The sequence below is a fragment of the Gopherus flavomarginatus genome, chromosome 5, assembly GCF_025201925.1.
Source record: "Gopherus flavomarginatus isolate rGopFla2 chromosome 5, rGopFla2.mat.asm, whole genome shotgun sequence".
Classification (NCBI taxonomy): Eukaryota; Metazoa; Chordata; order Testudines; family Testudinidae; genus Gopherus; species Gopherus flavomarginatus.
The window spans coordinates 59,756,000-59,770,307 of record NC_066621.1 but is presented as its reverse complement, the minus strand read 5'-3'; the positions used below and the strand labels follow the sequence as shown (position 1 = coordinate 59,770,307).

The 14,308-nt window shown below is 41.8% G+C and overlaps 1 protein-coding gene across 1 annotated transcript in view; it reads right to left on the bottom strand.

Annotated features, from left to right (window-relative positions):
* Positions 1–3,225: 3,225 nt before the first annotated feature.
* IPO7 (importin 7) overlaps positions 3,226–14,308 on the bottom strand; it is a 55,982-nt gene continuing 44,899 nt past the window's right edge. The window contains exons 20-25 of the mRNA XM_050955036.1: positions 12,854–12,949; positions 9,778–9,998; positions 9,461–9,666; positions 8,220–8,426; positions 7,699–7,815; positions 3,226–4,352 (exon numbers count right to left, since the gene is read on the bottom strand). Of these exons, the coding sequence (XP_050810993.1) occupies positions 4,255–4,352; positions 7,699–7,815; positions 8,220–8,426; positions 9,461–9,666; positions 9,778–9,998; positions 12,854–12,949 (945 nt within the window). The 3' untranslated portion in view covers positions 3,226–4,254. The remainder of the gene's footprint in view (positions 4,353–7,698; positions 7,816–8,219; positions 8,427–9,460; positions 9,667–9,777; positions 9,999–12,853; positions 12,950–14,308) is intronic.

Here is a 14,308-nt window from a genome sequence, read left to right as displayed (position 1 = left end):
TTCAGGGCAGGATTTTGCAGGGAGAAATTTACTCTGAGGTTTACCTCAGAAGCCTGCTCAGGTTTCAGAGCCAGAGAGCAAACTTGCTTTGCGGGAGGAGGAGGAAGAGGGAAGACTCCTATTTCCTGATTTTTTCCCCCCCTTTCTCTTATTAGATATTTTAACATTTTCAGAGTGCTTTGGGAGTGCAGGAGCTCTGCTGCAGTTTGGTTATGCCTTCTGTGGCTTGCCTGCCTTAGGGCCTGAAGTGCTGAGAGGTCATCTTAGAATCCTCCTGCACTGGGTCCTATTCCCCTTGGGAGGGGGGAAACTCGTCAGAGCCCTCATGGTTGGCTTTTGAGGGAAGGTAGCTGATTAGAAGCCATGCTTCTTTTCCGAGGGTGCTCAGGACCCACTTTAAGACTGGGGGGGGGAAGGGTGGTTGCAAGACCTGTAGCCCTGCAAGCCTCTCTTTTGTTTTGCAGGGTCTCCTAGGACTTTCACCTGAGTTGATTGGTCCATCTCACTTCTGGAACCTCTCCCTGCTCTGCACTGGGGTTCCTGGTCCATTTTCCTCCCATTGGAGTCATGGGTGCCTTGGTGGATAAGAGACCCCATCTGCCTGTCTGATTTGTAGCCCTGGATTAGTGCCTAATTAGATTGTAGCCTAATTAGAATTAGTGACAGAAGTCTGGGTACAATTTACCATCTACTGAATCTGAGAAGAATGCCTCACCTTTAAAGCGCCTCTTGGATTTGACCTGATGCTTTCTTGGATGCTCTGCCATGCCTGTAAGGGACAGAGAAGCAAGATGTTGCAGCAGAGGCTCAGGAAGGGTTAAATCCCTAAGGGGTTAACCAACTCAGGGAGAAGGAACAATGGCGAGGAAGTAGAATACTGCTCTGCAGAGCCAAAAAGCTAGGCAGAAAAAATAGGAATGAAGGTGACTGCAAAAGAAACCACCATTACCTGCTGCTGCAGAGGCAGAGAATTGGGCAGTAAGCAGGAGCAGAGGGGACATGGCTGGACTGTGGAATGCCAAAACTCTGATCCACCTCTGTGACCTGTAGAGGCGAGCAACCCAGAGATCCAGATTTTGGGTTGCAGAATAGTCATTGTTGAGCCTCAAGAGCTGAAGAGAAATGACTAGTCCTTGTGGAGATGGAGATTTTGTATAAGGACTGAAAAAAGACTGATTATTTAGAGAGAGAACATAAGTAAATAAAAATGTAAGGAAGACAGTTTGGGCACTCCTACTTACCATGGGACAGTCAAAAGACAGCATATTTTTTTTAAAGTTATATTAGCAGGATTCAAAAAGAGGTGGACATCTGCATCTAGAGAACATAAATTTGCACTTTGAATTTGTGTGTTGATAATATAAATACTCATGCTATAGGAGATAAATAGGTCTTATATTTTAGGAGTTTGTTAATTTCATTTTGGGATGTTTCATTTTAGCAATGTTTTAGAAAATTTCAACATTAGAAAAACCACTCAGGTTTTAAAGTTCCCCAACACGCTTAAAGAATCAAACAGAATGAGTGAAAGTTCCCACAAGAAAAGGGGTCAGTTCTGAATTGTACAAAGAGAATATCACTAAAAGTAAAAGATGAACATAACTTGTTAGGTAATCAAGCACATCACCTTGCCAATGCAAAATTGTTCCTTTGGACTGTATACTAATGTACCTGTTGAAGAGAAAAAGCAAATTCCCGTTCCACCCTGAAAAGTGATGTCCTTCCCACCACTTTTGAGACACACATGAAATCATCTGAAACAAGAGTGCATTATTTCACACAGATAGAGAAATTTTCCATTAACTTGAGGAATGTAACTATTCAAGCTCAAAATAACCATAAAAACTAGCTTCTCATTGGCTTTCCCTCAATTTCCTCTCCCCACACACACAAAATTTCCCTCCCCACAACCCAAATCCTGTCATGATCACCTACCTAAAAACTAAGCTTTTTTTTTTTTTTTTAAATACTTGGGAAGCATAAGTAGATAAATTATTGCCCCACAAGCAGAAGTTTAGAAATACAGTACTTTATTTTTTGTAACATGTTAAATTAGGGAAGCTTTCAAAGTTCAGGAATGGACAGGAAAGTAAATGCTGTAATAATGTCTTGTATCTCCTTGCCACAAAAGCAAAATCGAGTTTTGAGATTCCCACCTCAACAGTAGAACACATTTTGAGGCCTGCAATGAACACACATTTTCAGAAGTTTTATTTTAGATATGTACTTTGCCAGTCAACTTTTTAGGAATCAGCAAGTGATAAAGGGGCTCTCATACCACATCTCTATATAGGATACCCAGGCTCAAGACTAACCGTAGGCTCTTCTTCACCAGATGCAATATCCATTCTTGCCTAGTCCTTCATTCCACACATTGCTTACACAGATCCCCTTAAAGTGTTCAGATAGGGAAACATTCCATCACAGCCTTGGACTACTCTTTCACGTTAGAACTGGTTTTTGTGCCCATAGAAAAAGATTTGTGTGAGAAAGGCAATCCAAAATGAAGGCAAGTGAAACGTCCATTATCCCTGCTCAGAACAGTTGTGTGATAAGCCAAAAAGTAGTCACTATTACTGATCAAACTCAAGGAAAAACCAACTTCTGGATACCTGTTGCTCTGTTGACTCAAAAAATAAACACACCACACAAGCCAATTTTCTGAAGACTGCATTTTGAATATCATAATATATATATATATATATGTGCATTTCAGTTTCATTTTTTACAGATATCAACTCAGTTCATTTGAACCTGCATTTAAGTTTTGGAGGCTTACATTTAAATTAAGGTAGCTTGTTTAATATCAGTTGTAACAGTAGGTGACATATAAAAACAGCCAAAAGAATGAACGTTAATTTAGATTTTCAGAGAAGAAAAAGGGGGCAATAAACCAGCCCATTCACAGCATCTTACTGCTGGTTTCTCGATAGAGTGGTTTTGACAGTGGTCCCAGAGGGAACTTTATTTTGCCTTTCTAGCTAAAATACGAGGTACTATAACAGCTGGAGATGAAGGGGGAAATTATGGCTTCAAAAGTGAAAGCTTGGTGAAACCTCAAACATCCCATCTGGATCAGGCAAACAAGAGCACATGTTAATGCTGGGAGTGCAAAAAGAGGGAAGGAAATGTAGTGGTTAAAGCCACTACCAGTTGCTAGAAACAAACAGGATGAATTATTTTGCAAAATTAGGAATAAACTGCAATCATATATCAAGCCCAAGGTAGCCGAATTAATTTTTTAATAGATTGCATATATAGATGTTTCATCCACACACTTCAATAAACTCTTTAAGAGCAGAATTTCATGTTCAATTTACATGCTTCAGAGAAGATAATGTTTCTCAGTGCTTACATTAAGATTCTGTCTCCAAATTTCCACTTGTACATTGAGAGCTTTAAGAAAAACAAAGGACACAGAGGGTGTTGCCTTTTTTTTTTTTTTTTTTTTTTTTTTAGCAGCAATGAAATATCACTAACCCCTTTTTACATAACCGAATTCAAGTCACAACCAGAGGTGACTGCACCACAAAGTCACCAGGTACAAAACTGCTAGTTAATTTTAAATTAAAACTTGAAATTATTTTCCCCATTACATCCTTTTTTTTTTTAATAAACAGCAAACATTTTGCTATTTTTGTACATAGGCTAGCAGGCTTGTTTCAATATGAAAGTGCTAATTCATTTACAGATTTACCAGTTATGTAGTGCTACGATAAGTGTCCAATATTCTACATATGAACAATCTTGATAAATGGAAATGATGACGATTAAGTAAGGCTATCCGATTACCTTATCTTATTTACATGAAAAGAATAAACACCCAATAGAGAAGATGGACAGGGAAGGAAATTGGGCAAATACTCAGACTGCCACAAGTGTAAAAATTAAATCAGCCTTCTAGCTTGTACTGTAAATGAGACATTTTAAATAGTCCTGCAGCCCATGCCTATTTTTTCCTCAGAAAAAGAAAAGTTGCCTTCATGACGTCCCCTCTTGATTTCAGATTTCCACAGTTGTGTCATTTGAAGCTTTAAAGTCAGGTTCTTCCTATCTTCAAAAAGCCTCTGGTTTGCTTTCCAGTATTAGGTTGCATGATCAGGTCCCACTTCCTGGGTTTTGTTTTTTTCTGTCCAATCTATTTATCAATTCGTTTAGAGTGAGTTGTAGATAACATGAACCAGTTCTGGAACCACTATTGGGAGGAACACAAGCTCTTCACTACAATCACACAGTAGCAGGAAAAATGATAATTCAATTCATTCCTGAGGCCGGGCCTCCAAAATTGAACGAACTTGGCACAACTGGAGCATTGAATTTGTATCCTCCATGCTTTTCAATCATTTTGGACTCTGAAAGACAAAAATATTTTAGTAAAATGTAAGATATCAAAAAATGTAAGTATCACAATCTGTCTGAGTGGGTAGCATTTGTGAATGCCTCAAATTTTGGGGGCTTGAGACACCCAAAAATGCACCTGCTGAGTAACCCTCTAAAATCAGATTCCTTTAAGGTGTCTACATTGGGCACCCAAAAATTGCTAGTCACTTTTGAAAATCTTGGCAATAGATTTTACTATAATTAAAAATATATACTGAAAATATTAATCCTAAAAATTCAAAAAAAATTACATTTTATAAATGAAGAACTTCCTGTGTGAGGGTGTTCTTTAAAGAGGAGTCAAACACAGCTGAAAGTCCGGCCACTGGACTGCTACTGAACTTCTAGTGCTTTCTGTTTAACAAGAGATACTCTAGGGACCAGTCAGTCAAGTCACTAAAAAATAAAATAAATAAAAATAAAATAAACTTGTACTAAATAAGCACCATTTGAATGTCAATGAAAAATTCACTGGTCCTGCCAAAATTCAACAGTAGGAGGGGAAATATAAACGGAACAACGAGGAGGGGAAATTGTTCTCTGCGCACACAAAAAAACTCTCTCCTTCCAGTTAAGGCTGCTACACTGCATAGGTTGGTGCAAACTATAAAAAACAAAAAGCACTTAAATTATTCAACATCCCCTCTTCATTCCACTTATCCAGTTCTAATTCTCAGTCTCGCTACCTTTCTCTCTATCCTCATCTTGAAGGGACCAATGTTACATCTGAACTCTGACCACGCTGACTGGTCCTATAGTTTCCATGTGTTTTAAAAAATTACACAGGTTCGGTGTGTCTTTTCACAAGTTACAATGCACACACAAATCAAGGCCTGGTATAGATCAAAGGCACAACACAGAGTAGTTGTCTGATTATTTCCTCTCTGAGACACTCTCTCCCGATCAGACACATTTGAATGGTGCCTCTCTTCCTGCAAATACCAAGGGCAGTTCAGATTTCTTTGTGCTGCTTCTGCACTCGGACCAGACAAATACTTCTTCCAGGGCAGCAAGGAAACACTGAGAACCAGAACTTTGCACATGCCATGAGCCTTGTGCACTGCTCCAGTGCTGTAAAGGGGCTGAAGAGCTGTTCAGTTAGGGAAATTCCTGCACAGCACAGAGTCAGCAACAGTGACTACATTCTAACCGTCTCTAACATAGGGCATGTCAGAAGTATGCTCAGTGGCAGAGGGCCCAGCTGGAGGATCCTGTGCTATGGGCAATCCCTGGCTAACATAAGCATGTAAACATTACCAGCTGATGTAAATTACATGAGCCTCAAAGTTGCTTTAATTTGTGCTAAGAATCAACAGCTGAAAATTTAAAAATGATCCTTTTCATAACATGCATAGTTAGCATACGGAGCCCACTCCACCAAGGTATAATTAAGGCCAAGAGTTTAGCAGGAATCAAAGCAGGTCTGGATATTTATATGGATGAAGACGTTCAGAGTTCCAATAGTAGACATTTGAAAACCCAAGTGTTTGAAAATGTGTTTCAGAGCATAAACTAACTACTGATAATGATTAGGAAGAAACTTTCCCTATGGGTAATTATTCTATAGCTCCTTATTGTGTTTCTTGCACCTTTCCTCTCAAGCAACTGGTACTGGCTGCTGACAGGCAGGATTCTGGAACTAGCCATACCACTGGTCTGATTCAGTATGTTACTTTTCAAGCCTATTTAATTACATACACGGACTCAGAAGGTATATCTGAAGAACTTCTGAAGGCAAGGCAGAATGGAGGAAGTCAGTCCAAGACCTTAGATTTTTCAATCTGGATCTTGACCTATCCCCAATCAGACATACTAGAGAGGAAGTAGTAAGAAACAGAAGGAAAATATTCTCCCTTTTCTAATCTTAAAACCTTTACTCTATTATGCTTGCGTTGAAGAATGATGGTTAATAGTGTAGTATTTTATAAACCTGTCAATGATCACGTGACCACTTTAGAGATATCCTCTGGTAGCTGATGCCCTTTCTGCCCAGGCTGCCATGTGCTAGAGTCCACTGAGTATGGTCCTTGATCCATCTAGCTATAGATGGTCTTGATGCTTTCAGGCCCAGGCATTTAGGAAGAAGCCTTCCAGACTGTCAGCTCTACTAAGTTATTTGCACCACTGCTCACCTTTACAATGTGCCAGACTGTTTATGTTATGTGTTGAGATTCTGTATTAGCTAAAGGAAGACTGCTAGCTTGTGAGGCACTGGAGATGCAGGGAGCAGGGTGGAAAAGGTAAACCTTGGTTACAAGACGGTGGAGTACAAAATACAAAGTCCTCATGGATGATACAGTAAGTTACATGTTCTTCAAGAGCAGAGATTTTGGAGAGTCTTCTTACCAACATGATTGCAGCTAGGATGCATGTCAAGGATACTCAGGAGGATGCTAGATTTCCTGCCAAGTGACTTGATTATCCACTTTGGAAAGAACCTGCAATGGGACATCCTTTCCCTTAAGTGGACTGGAGGCTTGGAGTTTTGGACTTCCCCCTAAAGAGTCCTTGATCACAGAGATGGTATTCCACCTTGCTGAGTCCCAAGAGATGAAGAGGACTGACCCATACTTGCAGAGGTGACTCTAAAAAAGAGAGTCTCTGATTTATGAGGGAGGAGTAGCATCCACAGACCCAAACAAACAAGTCCTCTCACCCAGCAGAGTGAGATTTCACTAGCAGAGAGCAACTGTGCTAGAGCTTTGCTCCTCCAGCTCTTGAGAGGTCTCCTTGTATTTTGAGCACTTTGTGGTCTTCAGCTTGTCCTATTTGCCGGCTCCATTGTGATGGGGGAGGAGAGAACAAACAAAACATAGGAGCTTGGCAGGAGGTCCCCGTTTGGAGAGCAAAGCCATGGAAGTTCTGCTTATTGCTGCCTATTCTCCTCATCAGCTTTAGAAGTTAAGACTACAATGGTGGGAACAGAGACATTACTTTGTTTGCATCACTGGAGGCACAGAAACAGGCAGAAGTACAGAAGGGCCGAGAGTCTTGTGGGCAAGTCTGAACTACCTCCAATATGTTTTGAGAGAGATCACTATTCAGTAAACAATTTTAAGCAAAAATACTGACAGTGTTACATTATCAAAAGCTAAAATATTAAGCTGTAAGTTAATGCTGAACTATTCAAAACACACTAATTATCCTCTCCCCTTTGGGCTTCCCAGTGCAACCCACACACTCCGTTTAATGTCTTGTTAACATGTAAGCTTTTTTGAGTAGGGTCTGTCTGTATTGCATGTCTTGTGAAGCGCCGAGCATATCAATATTTAAATAGTAAAAAGTAATAAATGCTATAAAGTATGAATGGGAAGGTACCGTGGGCTGCCCGCCTTTGATCTGCTAAAGTTGCTATGTCCTGTAACTGTTTTCTTTGTTCTTCATTAAGACCATGTGTCAACGCTTGGTACCAAACGGGGTTACGATTCTGAATTGCTACAAAGAAAAAAGGACAATTTATCTCATTAGAATATTCCATCATTCAAAATTTGTTCTCACTGCCACCTTAATCAGAAACCAGCCTGTATTTTGACTTGGTGTCCCCCTAAGAAGAGGCAATACTAAGAATACAAGAAATCTTAAAATTGGTATTTCAGAAACAGATACAAGTGTTCTAAAAAGCAATGAAAATGCCTCAAAAAATGTTAATCTCTTTAAATACTTTCAACCTTCCCTTCTCCCACCCTGGAAGCCACACTGACTTCTCTCTCTATGGAAGGAACTAAATTAATAATTTGTCACCAAATGACAATCCATTATGTACTTAATTTTCCAAAAACAAATTAAAATTGAATTAAAAATATGTAATTGTCAGCTAGCAGATGAAATACAGTTCTTACTCTGAAAAATTGCTTTAAATATCTGATATTCATCAACAGGGTTGTCTTCATCATCAATAATTGTTGAATAGCCCTCCAGAGCAGTCTCTTCAGCATCATCTTCTTCCCAGTCCTCATCGTCTCCATCTTCTCCTGCCTGTTTTGCCAGAATCTCTAGGTATTCTTGTCCATCTTCATCAATATCATCTTCATCACTCCCCAATTCCTCTGTAAGGCGAATGTCACAGAAGAGGACTCTTTTACATATAAAGCAATGAGATTTTTATCTTCAGAACCAAATTATCTTCTTCATATAGGATTTTGGTTATACTGATCAGTGATGGAATAAAAAAAAATGTTTTCACACAAAAAGGGCCCACTCCTCTCCACCTCTACCAGTGCCACACTTTCCTTTGTGGCCCCTTTCCTTATCTTCTGAGCAGTAGAAAAGGAACATGTTGCTGCCACAAGAAACTAGTTATTAATAAAAACACTTGTGGCAAATTTTGCATGGCACTTCAGAAATTTAAGCAAGACATGGTCCCTAACACAAATGAATTTAGCATCTAAAACGTTCAGGCAGGAGCATGGGAAGAGGTGGAGATTATAGATGCAGACACAGGCAAAAGTTGTGCAAAAGTTTGAACTTAATGCAGAAAGACAAATAAGAGATCTGAAGAGGAGGAAGACTGATCAGAGAGATTGGAAAGGGCGATTATTTTTGGATAGACTGGAGACAGCCGATGAGGTAGAGGTTATTTATGCTAGAACAGGCAGGAAGAAGGTGCTGTTTCAGATATAGATTCAAAGCACCAAAACAAGGGACACACTGTAGCACAGCTGGAGTGCGGAGGAACAAGAGGTCCACCTGCAGCTCTCTTTCTGTGCCCTTCACTCGTGGTTCAAATAGATACAAGGGGGAATGGTCTGTCCCAGCAATAACCCCCTAGGAAGCAGGGGATGTCTATAAAAAGAGCTGGTCCAAGACAACCCTGGAGAGAAGCAGCCCAGGAATCTCAGCTGTAAAAAAAAAAAAAGAAAAAAAAAAAAGTTTACTTCTGCTCCAGTTAGGAAAATTGCCAAACAGGTCCGTAAAAGGGTTAAAAAGAAGCTCCAAAGCCCCAGCATTAGCTGTATCTGTGGAGGTAGAGGACTCTGGAGAATTACAAGTAGGGGCTGGCTGTCTCCATGTGTTAGAGTCTGTCAGACATGGAGGGGACACGAGACATTGAAATTTAGCATTACTGTTTCAGTTTCCTTACCAGTTTCCTCATCTTCTTCAGCATCAGCATCATCATCACTGTCATTTTCATGCTCTGCATGGCAAGCGTATGCTCTTTTCAATCCATTAAATAAAAGAATAAAAGCTGGCAGGATCTGTCCTGAAACTTGATTTAAAACCTGTGGTATTTGCTCCAGATCAATAAGAGCACACAAGCCCAGCACACACATCTTTCTATCATGAAGTCTAAAATAAAAAACAACAACAACATTTTATAATCTACTTCTTTCCAATTTCTAAAAATAGAAAATAAGTGGTAGACTACACTTGGCAGTCTTCAAACTGAGAGCAGCTTACCCCAAGAAACAGTCTACATCATTAAGCCACTGTGTGATGAAGTGATTAGTGACAGGTTCCACGTTATTGGGGAAACGAAGATTTTCCAAGGTATTTAATAACAGATGAGGGTTGTAATACAAAGCAGCTATGGCAACCTGGAGGCACATCGTTCGCAGTTCACTTGTTTTCACCTCTCTAGTCAATCTCTCTAATGCAGCTTCCACAAATAAAGGTATACACTGGAAGAGATAGAACCGTTATAAACTCAGTATTTTAATGGATAAACACCACCTAGCCCCCCAGAAACAAAAGTTAATTATATACTGTCATAAACAGATAAGTAAGAGTTAATAGAACAGGAGTACTTCATATCTCTTTTGCCTGTAAAGGGTTAACAAGATCAGTGAGCCTGGCTGTCACCTGACCAGAGGACCAATCAGGGGACAGGATACTTTCAAATCTTGAGGGAGAGAAGTTTTTGTGTGTGCTGTTAGATTTTGGTTGTTGTTCACTCTGGGGGCTCAGAGGGACCACACGTGCAACCAGGTTTCTCTCCAATCTCTCCGATACAGGCTCTTATAAGTTCAGAATAGTTAAGTATTAGGTAGATAAGGTGTGCTAGGCTTATGTTTGTTTTCTTTATTTGCAAATGTGTATTTGGCTGGAAGGAGTTCAAATTTGTATTTTGCTGAAAGGATTTTAATTTGTACTTGTATACTTAGGCTGGGAGGGTATTCCCAGTGTCTATAGCTGAAAGACCCTGTAACATATTCCATCTTAAATTTACAAAGATAATTTTTACTGTTTTTTTTTTCTTTAATTAAAAGCTTTTCTTGTTTAAGAACCTGATTCTTTTTTATTCTGGTGAGACCTCAAGGGACTGGGTCTGGATCCACCAAGGAATTGGTGGGAAGAAAGGAGGGAAGGGGGAGAGAGAGGTTAATTTTCTCTCTGTGTTAGGATTACTTTCTCTCTCAGGGAGAGTCTCGTAGGGGGAGAGAAAAGGAGGAGGGAAGGTGAATTTTCCTCTTTGTTTTAAGATTCAAGGAGTCTGAATCACAGTGATCTTCCAGGGTAACCCAGGGAGGGGAAGTCTGGGAGAGGCAATGGTGAGGGAAAGGGTTTGCTTTCCTTGTGTTAAAATCCAAAGGGACTTGGTCTTGGGGGTCCCCAGGCAAGGTTTTGGGGGGGGGACCGGAGTGTACCAGGCCCTGGAATTCCTGGTTGGTGGCAGCGCTACAAGCGCTTAGAGGAATTCATGCTGGTATCCCAATCTTTTGGACGCTAAGGTTCAGAGTGGGGGAATTATACCATGACATATACATATATATATATATATATATATATATACACACACACACACCCCCCTAATTATTCCATGTTATATCATTTTAACAACTGTATTTCATAGGTACAGTTGCAGAATGGCACATAATACTGAATAAGCAGTCTGGTGCACAAAATATACCTGAGGGTATACACATAGATGAAATTTAAAAAAAAAAGTACAGTGAAACCCCGCTATAACGCAATGTTTGGGATCCAAAAACTTCCATCGCGCTAAATGTGGGGTCGCGGTATAGCAGGGTTTCAAGCCAGTCAGTTTGTCAGTGGTCCTCAATGCGGTGCATTGATGTGCGCCGCCTAGGGCCCCTAGTGCCTAATAGGGGAGAGGAGCCACGGCTCCCCACCTGCCGGGGATAGAAAACTCCGGGGCTGCGGGCACCAGTGCTCTCTGACCCAGCAGGTGCAGGGCCGCGGCTTCTCCCTGGCTTCAAGACGAGCCGCGGCTCCCTGCCTGCCGAGAACAGAAAACTCCGGGGCTAAGGGCACCGCTGCTCTCTGTCCCCGGCAGGCGCGGGGCCACGGCTCCTCTTGAAGCCGGAGAGAAGCCGGGGCCCCGCACCTGCTGGGGACAGAGAGCACTGGCACCCGGAGCCCCGGAGAAGCCGGAGAGAAGCTGCGGCCCCGCGCCTGCTGAGGACAGAGAGCACTGGCGCTCGCAGCCTTGGAGTTCTCTGTCCCCGGCAGGTGCGGGGCTGCAGCTTCTCTCCCCTGCCATGGTGTTGGGGACCACTAGTACAGTACTGTATTATGCTTTAAAGGGGAGCCAACCTATGATCACGTTATATGCTATTTCGCGTTATGGCAGGGCGTGTTATTGTGAGGTTTGACTGTAATGCAAGGATATCAACACTTCAGTGTTGAATTGGTGGTAGAAGTCAAGCCAACATAAATGCAATACATCATTAACCGTGAGTAAACCTATATGTAGTACTTTGGTTTGTAATATTACTCACGATAGCTATACTAAATATATTTAAGTGTATGTTTAATTCTCCAATAATTCTGTAATCTTGTTTCTTTTTTTAAAAAAACTAGCTGGTGTAAATAGAATATGAACATCAGTAACTCCAGAGAACAGATTTAGTCACTTCCCATGTTAAAAAAAAACAAGACACTTTTGACTTTTTACTATAGTAATGTCAGTTATTAATACTGGAGAACAGCATTACAGGATGTAACTCAAGATATCTAGCAGAAGGGGGAGAGTAGTTTCCCTGCTTACCTCAGCAGAAGGTTAGCAGTATTATTTCAACATGGATTAAGTTTACCTTCAGACAAATTAAGAACTAGAATCTTCAGGAAAAATCTCTACAAACATTACATTGGTCTTGTACCTTTACTTCCTAGCAGCCATATGTTTGTGAAGTATATATGAGGGAGGAATGATTTCTCTCACTGATTCCAGTAAGAGACAATCTCAAGAAATTCTTGCCTCCCTACAGATGGTGCTTTTTTGCCAGTACAAGTAGGGATGCTATGGGCTTCATCCTCTTTCTTCATTCTGGGCTGCCATGTGGCTCATCTTTAAATCTTTCCCTTGCGTATGCACTACAGTGTATTACAGAATTGAATCCAACAGCTAAAAGAGGTAGTTTGCTCTTAAACCGTACTCCCTAATGCATGGAAGTGTTTTAGATTGTCAGATGCACTCTACCTCTGGAGTATATCTCACCAGATTCTGTTAGTTTCACTAAAACATGGTGGATTTTGTAACATGATTTTAAGATTGCAAGCAGATGTTACTAACCTGATCAATGCCACGCCCTTTGCACTGTAAAATGATGACTTCCAACAGCTTTGCTGCATGACATTCTGCATCTTCTCCTGCAACACCAGTAAGGACCTGAAAAACAGACTACTGTTGGTTTTCTGCTTATGGGTAAAAGCTGTTTTTGATATTCTGTTTTAATCTGAGAAGTCAATCTACAATTAAGAGCTCTATTAAAATACTAGTGTCACATAAAAACTAGAGTGCCATTTCCAGCTTTCATCAGTGAAGAAGAGAAATAAAAGGGAATAAACTACAACAAAGGTTCTGGATCATAACTGGAGATATACAAGTCGAGCAAAAAAATAGTTGCAGCTAACAACTATCTACTCGTTCTGCAAAAAAGACGGTTACTCACCTTTGTAACTGTTGTTCTTCGAGATGTGTTGCTCACATCCATTCCAGTTAGGTGTACGCGCCGCGCGTGCATGCTCGTCGGAAACTTTTTACCCTAGCAACTCCAGTGGGCCGGCAGGTCGCCCCCTAGAGTGGCGCCGCCATGGCGCTCGATATATACCCCTGCCGGCCCACCCGCTCCTCAGTTCCTTCTTGCCGGCTACTCCGACAGTGGGGAAGGAGGGCGGGTGTGGAATGGATGTGAGCAACACATCTCGAAGAACAACAGTTACAAAGGTGAGTAACCGTCTTTTCTTCTTCGAGTGATTGCTCACATCCATTCCAGTTAGGTGAATCCCAAGCCATACCTAGGCGGTGGGGTCGGAGTGAGAAGTCGCGGCATGGAGCACTGCAGTTCCGAAGGCCGCGTCCTCTCTTGACTGCTGGACCAGGGCGTAGTGGGAAGCAAAGGTGTGGACCGATGACCAGGTCGCTGCCCGACAGATTTCCTGGATGGGCACACGGGCGAGGAAAGCCAGCGACGACGCCTGCGCCCTGGTAGAATGCGCAGTCACACGGCCCGTGGGAACATGGGCCAGCTCATAGCAGGTCCTGATACAGGAAGTTACCCATGAGGATAACCTCTGCGAAGAAATGGGAAGCCCCTTCATGCTGTCCGCTACTGCCATGAAAAGCTGGGGGGATTTGCGGAACGGTTTGGTCCTCTCCACATAGAACGCGAGAGCCCTACGGACATCAAGCGAGTGGAGCTGTTGCTCCCTGCCTGAAGAGTGAGATTTCGGGAAAAAAACCGGGAGGAATATCTCTTGGTTGACGTGGAAGGCTGAGACCACCTTGGGGAGAAAGGCAGGGTGTGGCCTCAGCTGCACCTTATCTTTATGGAAGACTGTTTACGGGGGGTCTACCGTGAGAGCCCGGAGTTCCGACACCCGTCTAGCTGAGGTGATAGCTACTAGAAAGGCAGTCTTCCAAGAGAGATAGAGTAGGGAGCAAGTAGCTAACGGCTCGAAGGGGGGCCCCATGAGCCGAGACAACACCAGGTTAAGATCCCAGGTCGGGGCAGGGAGTCGGACGTTA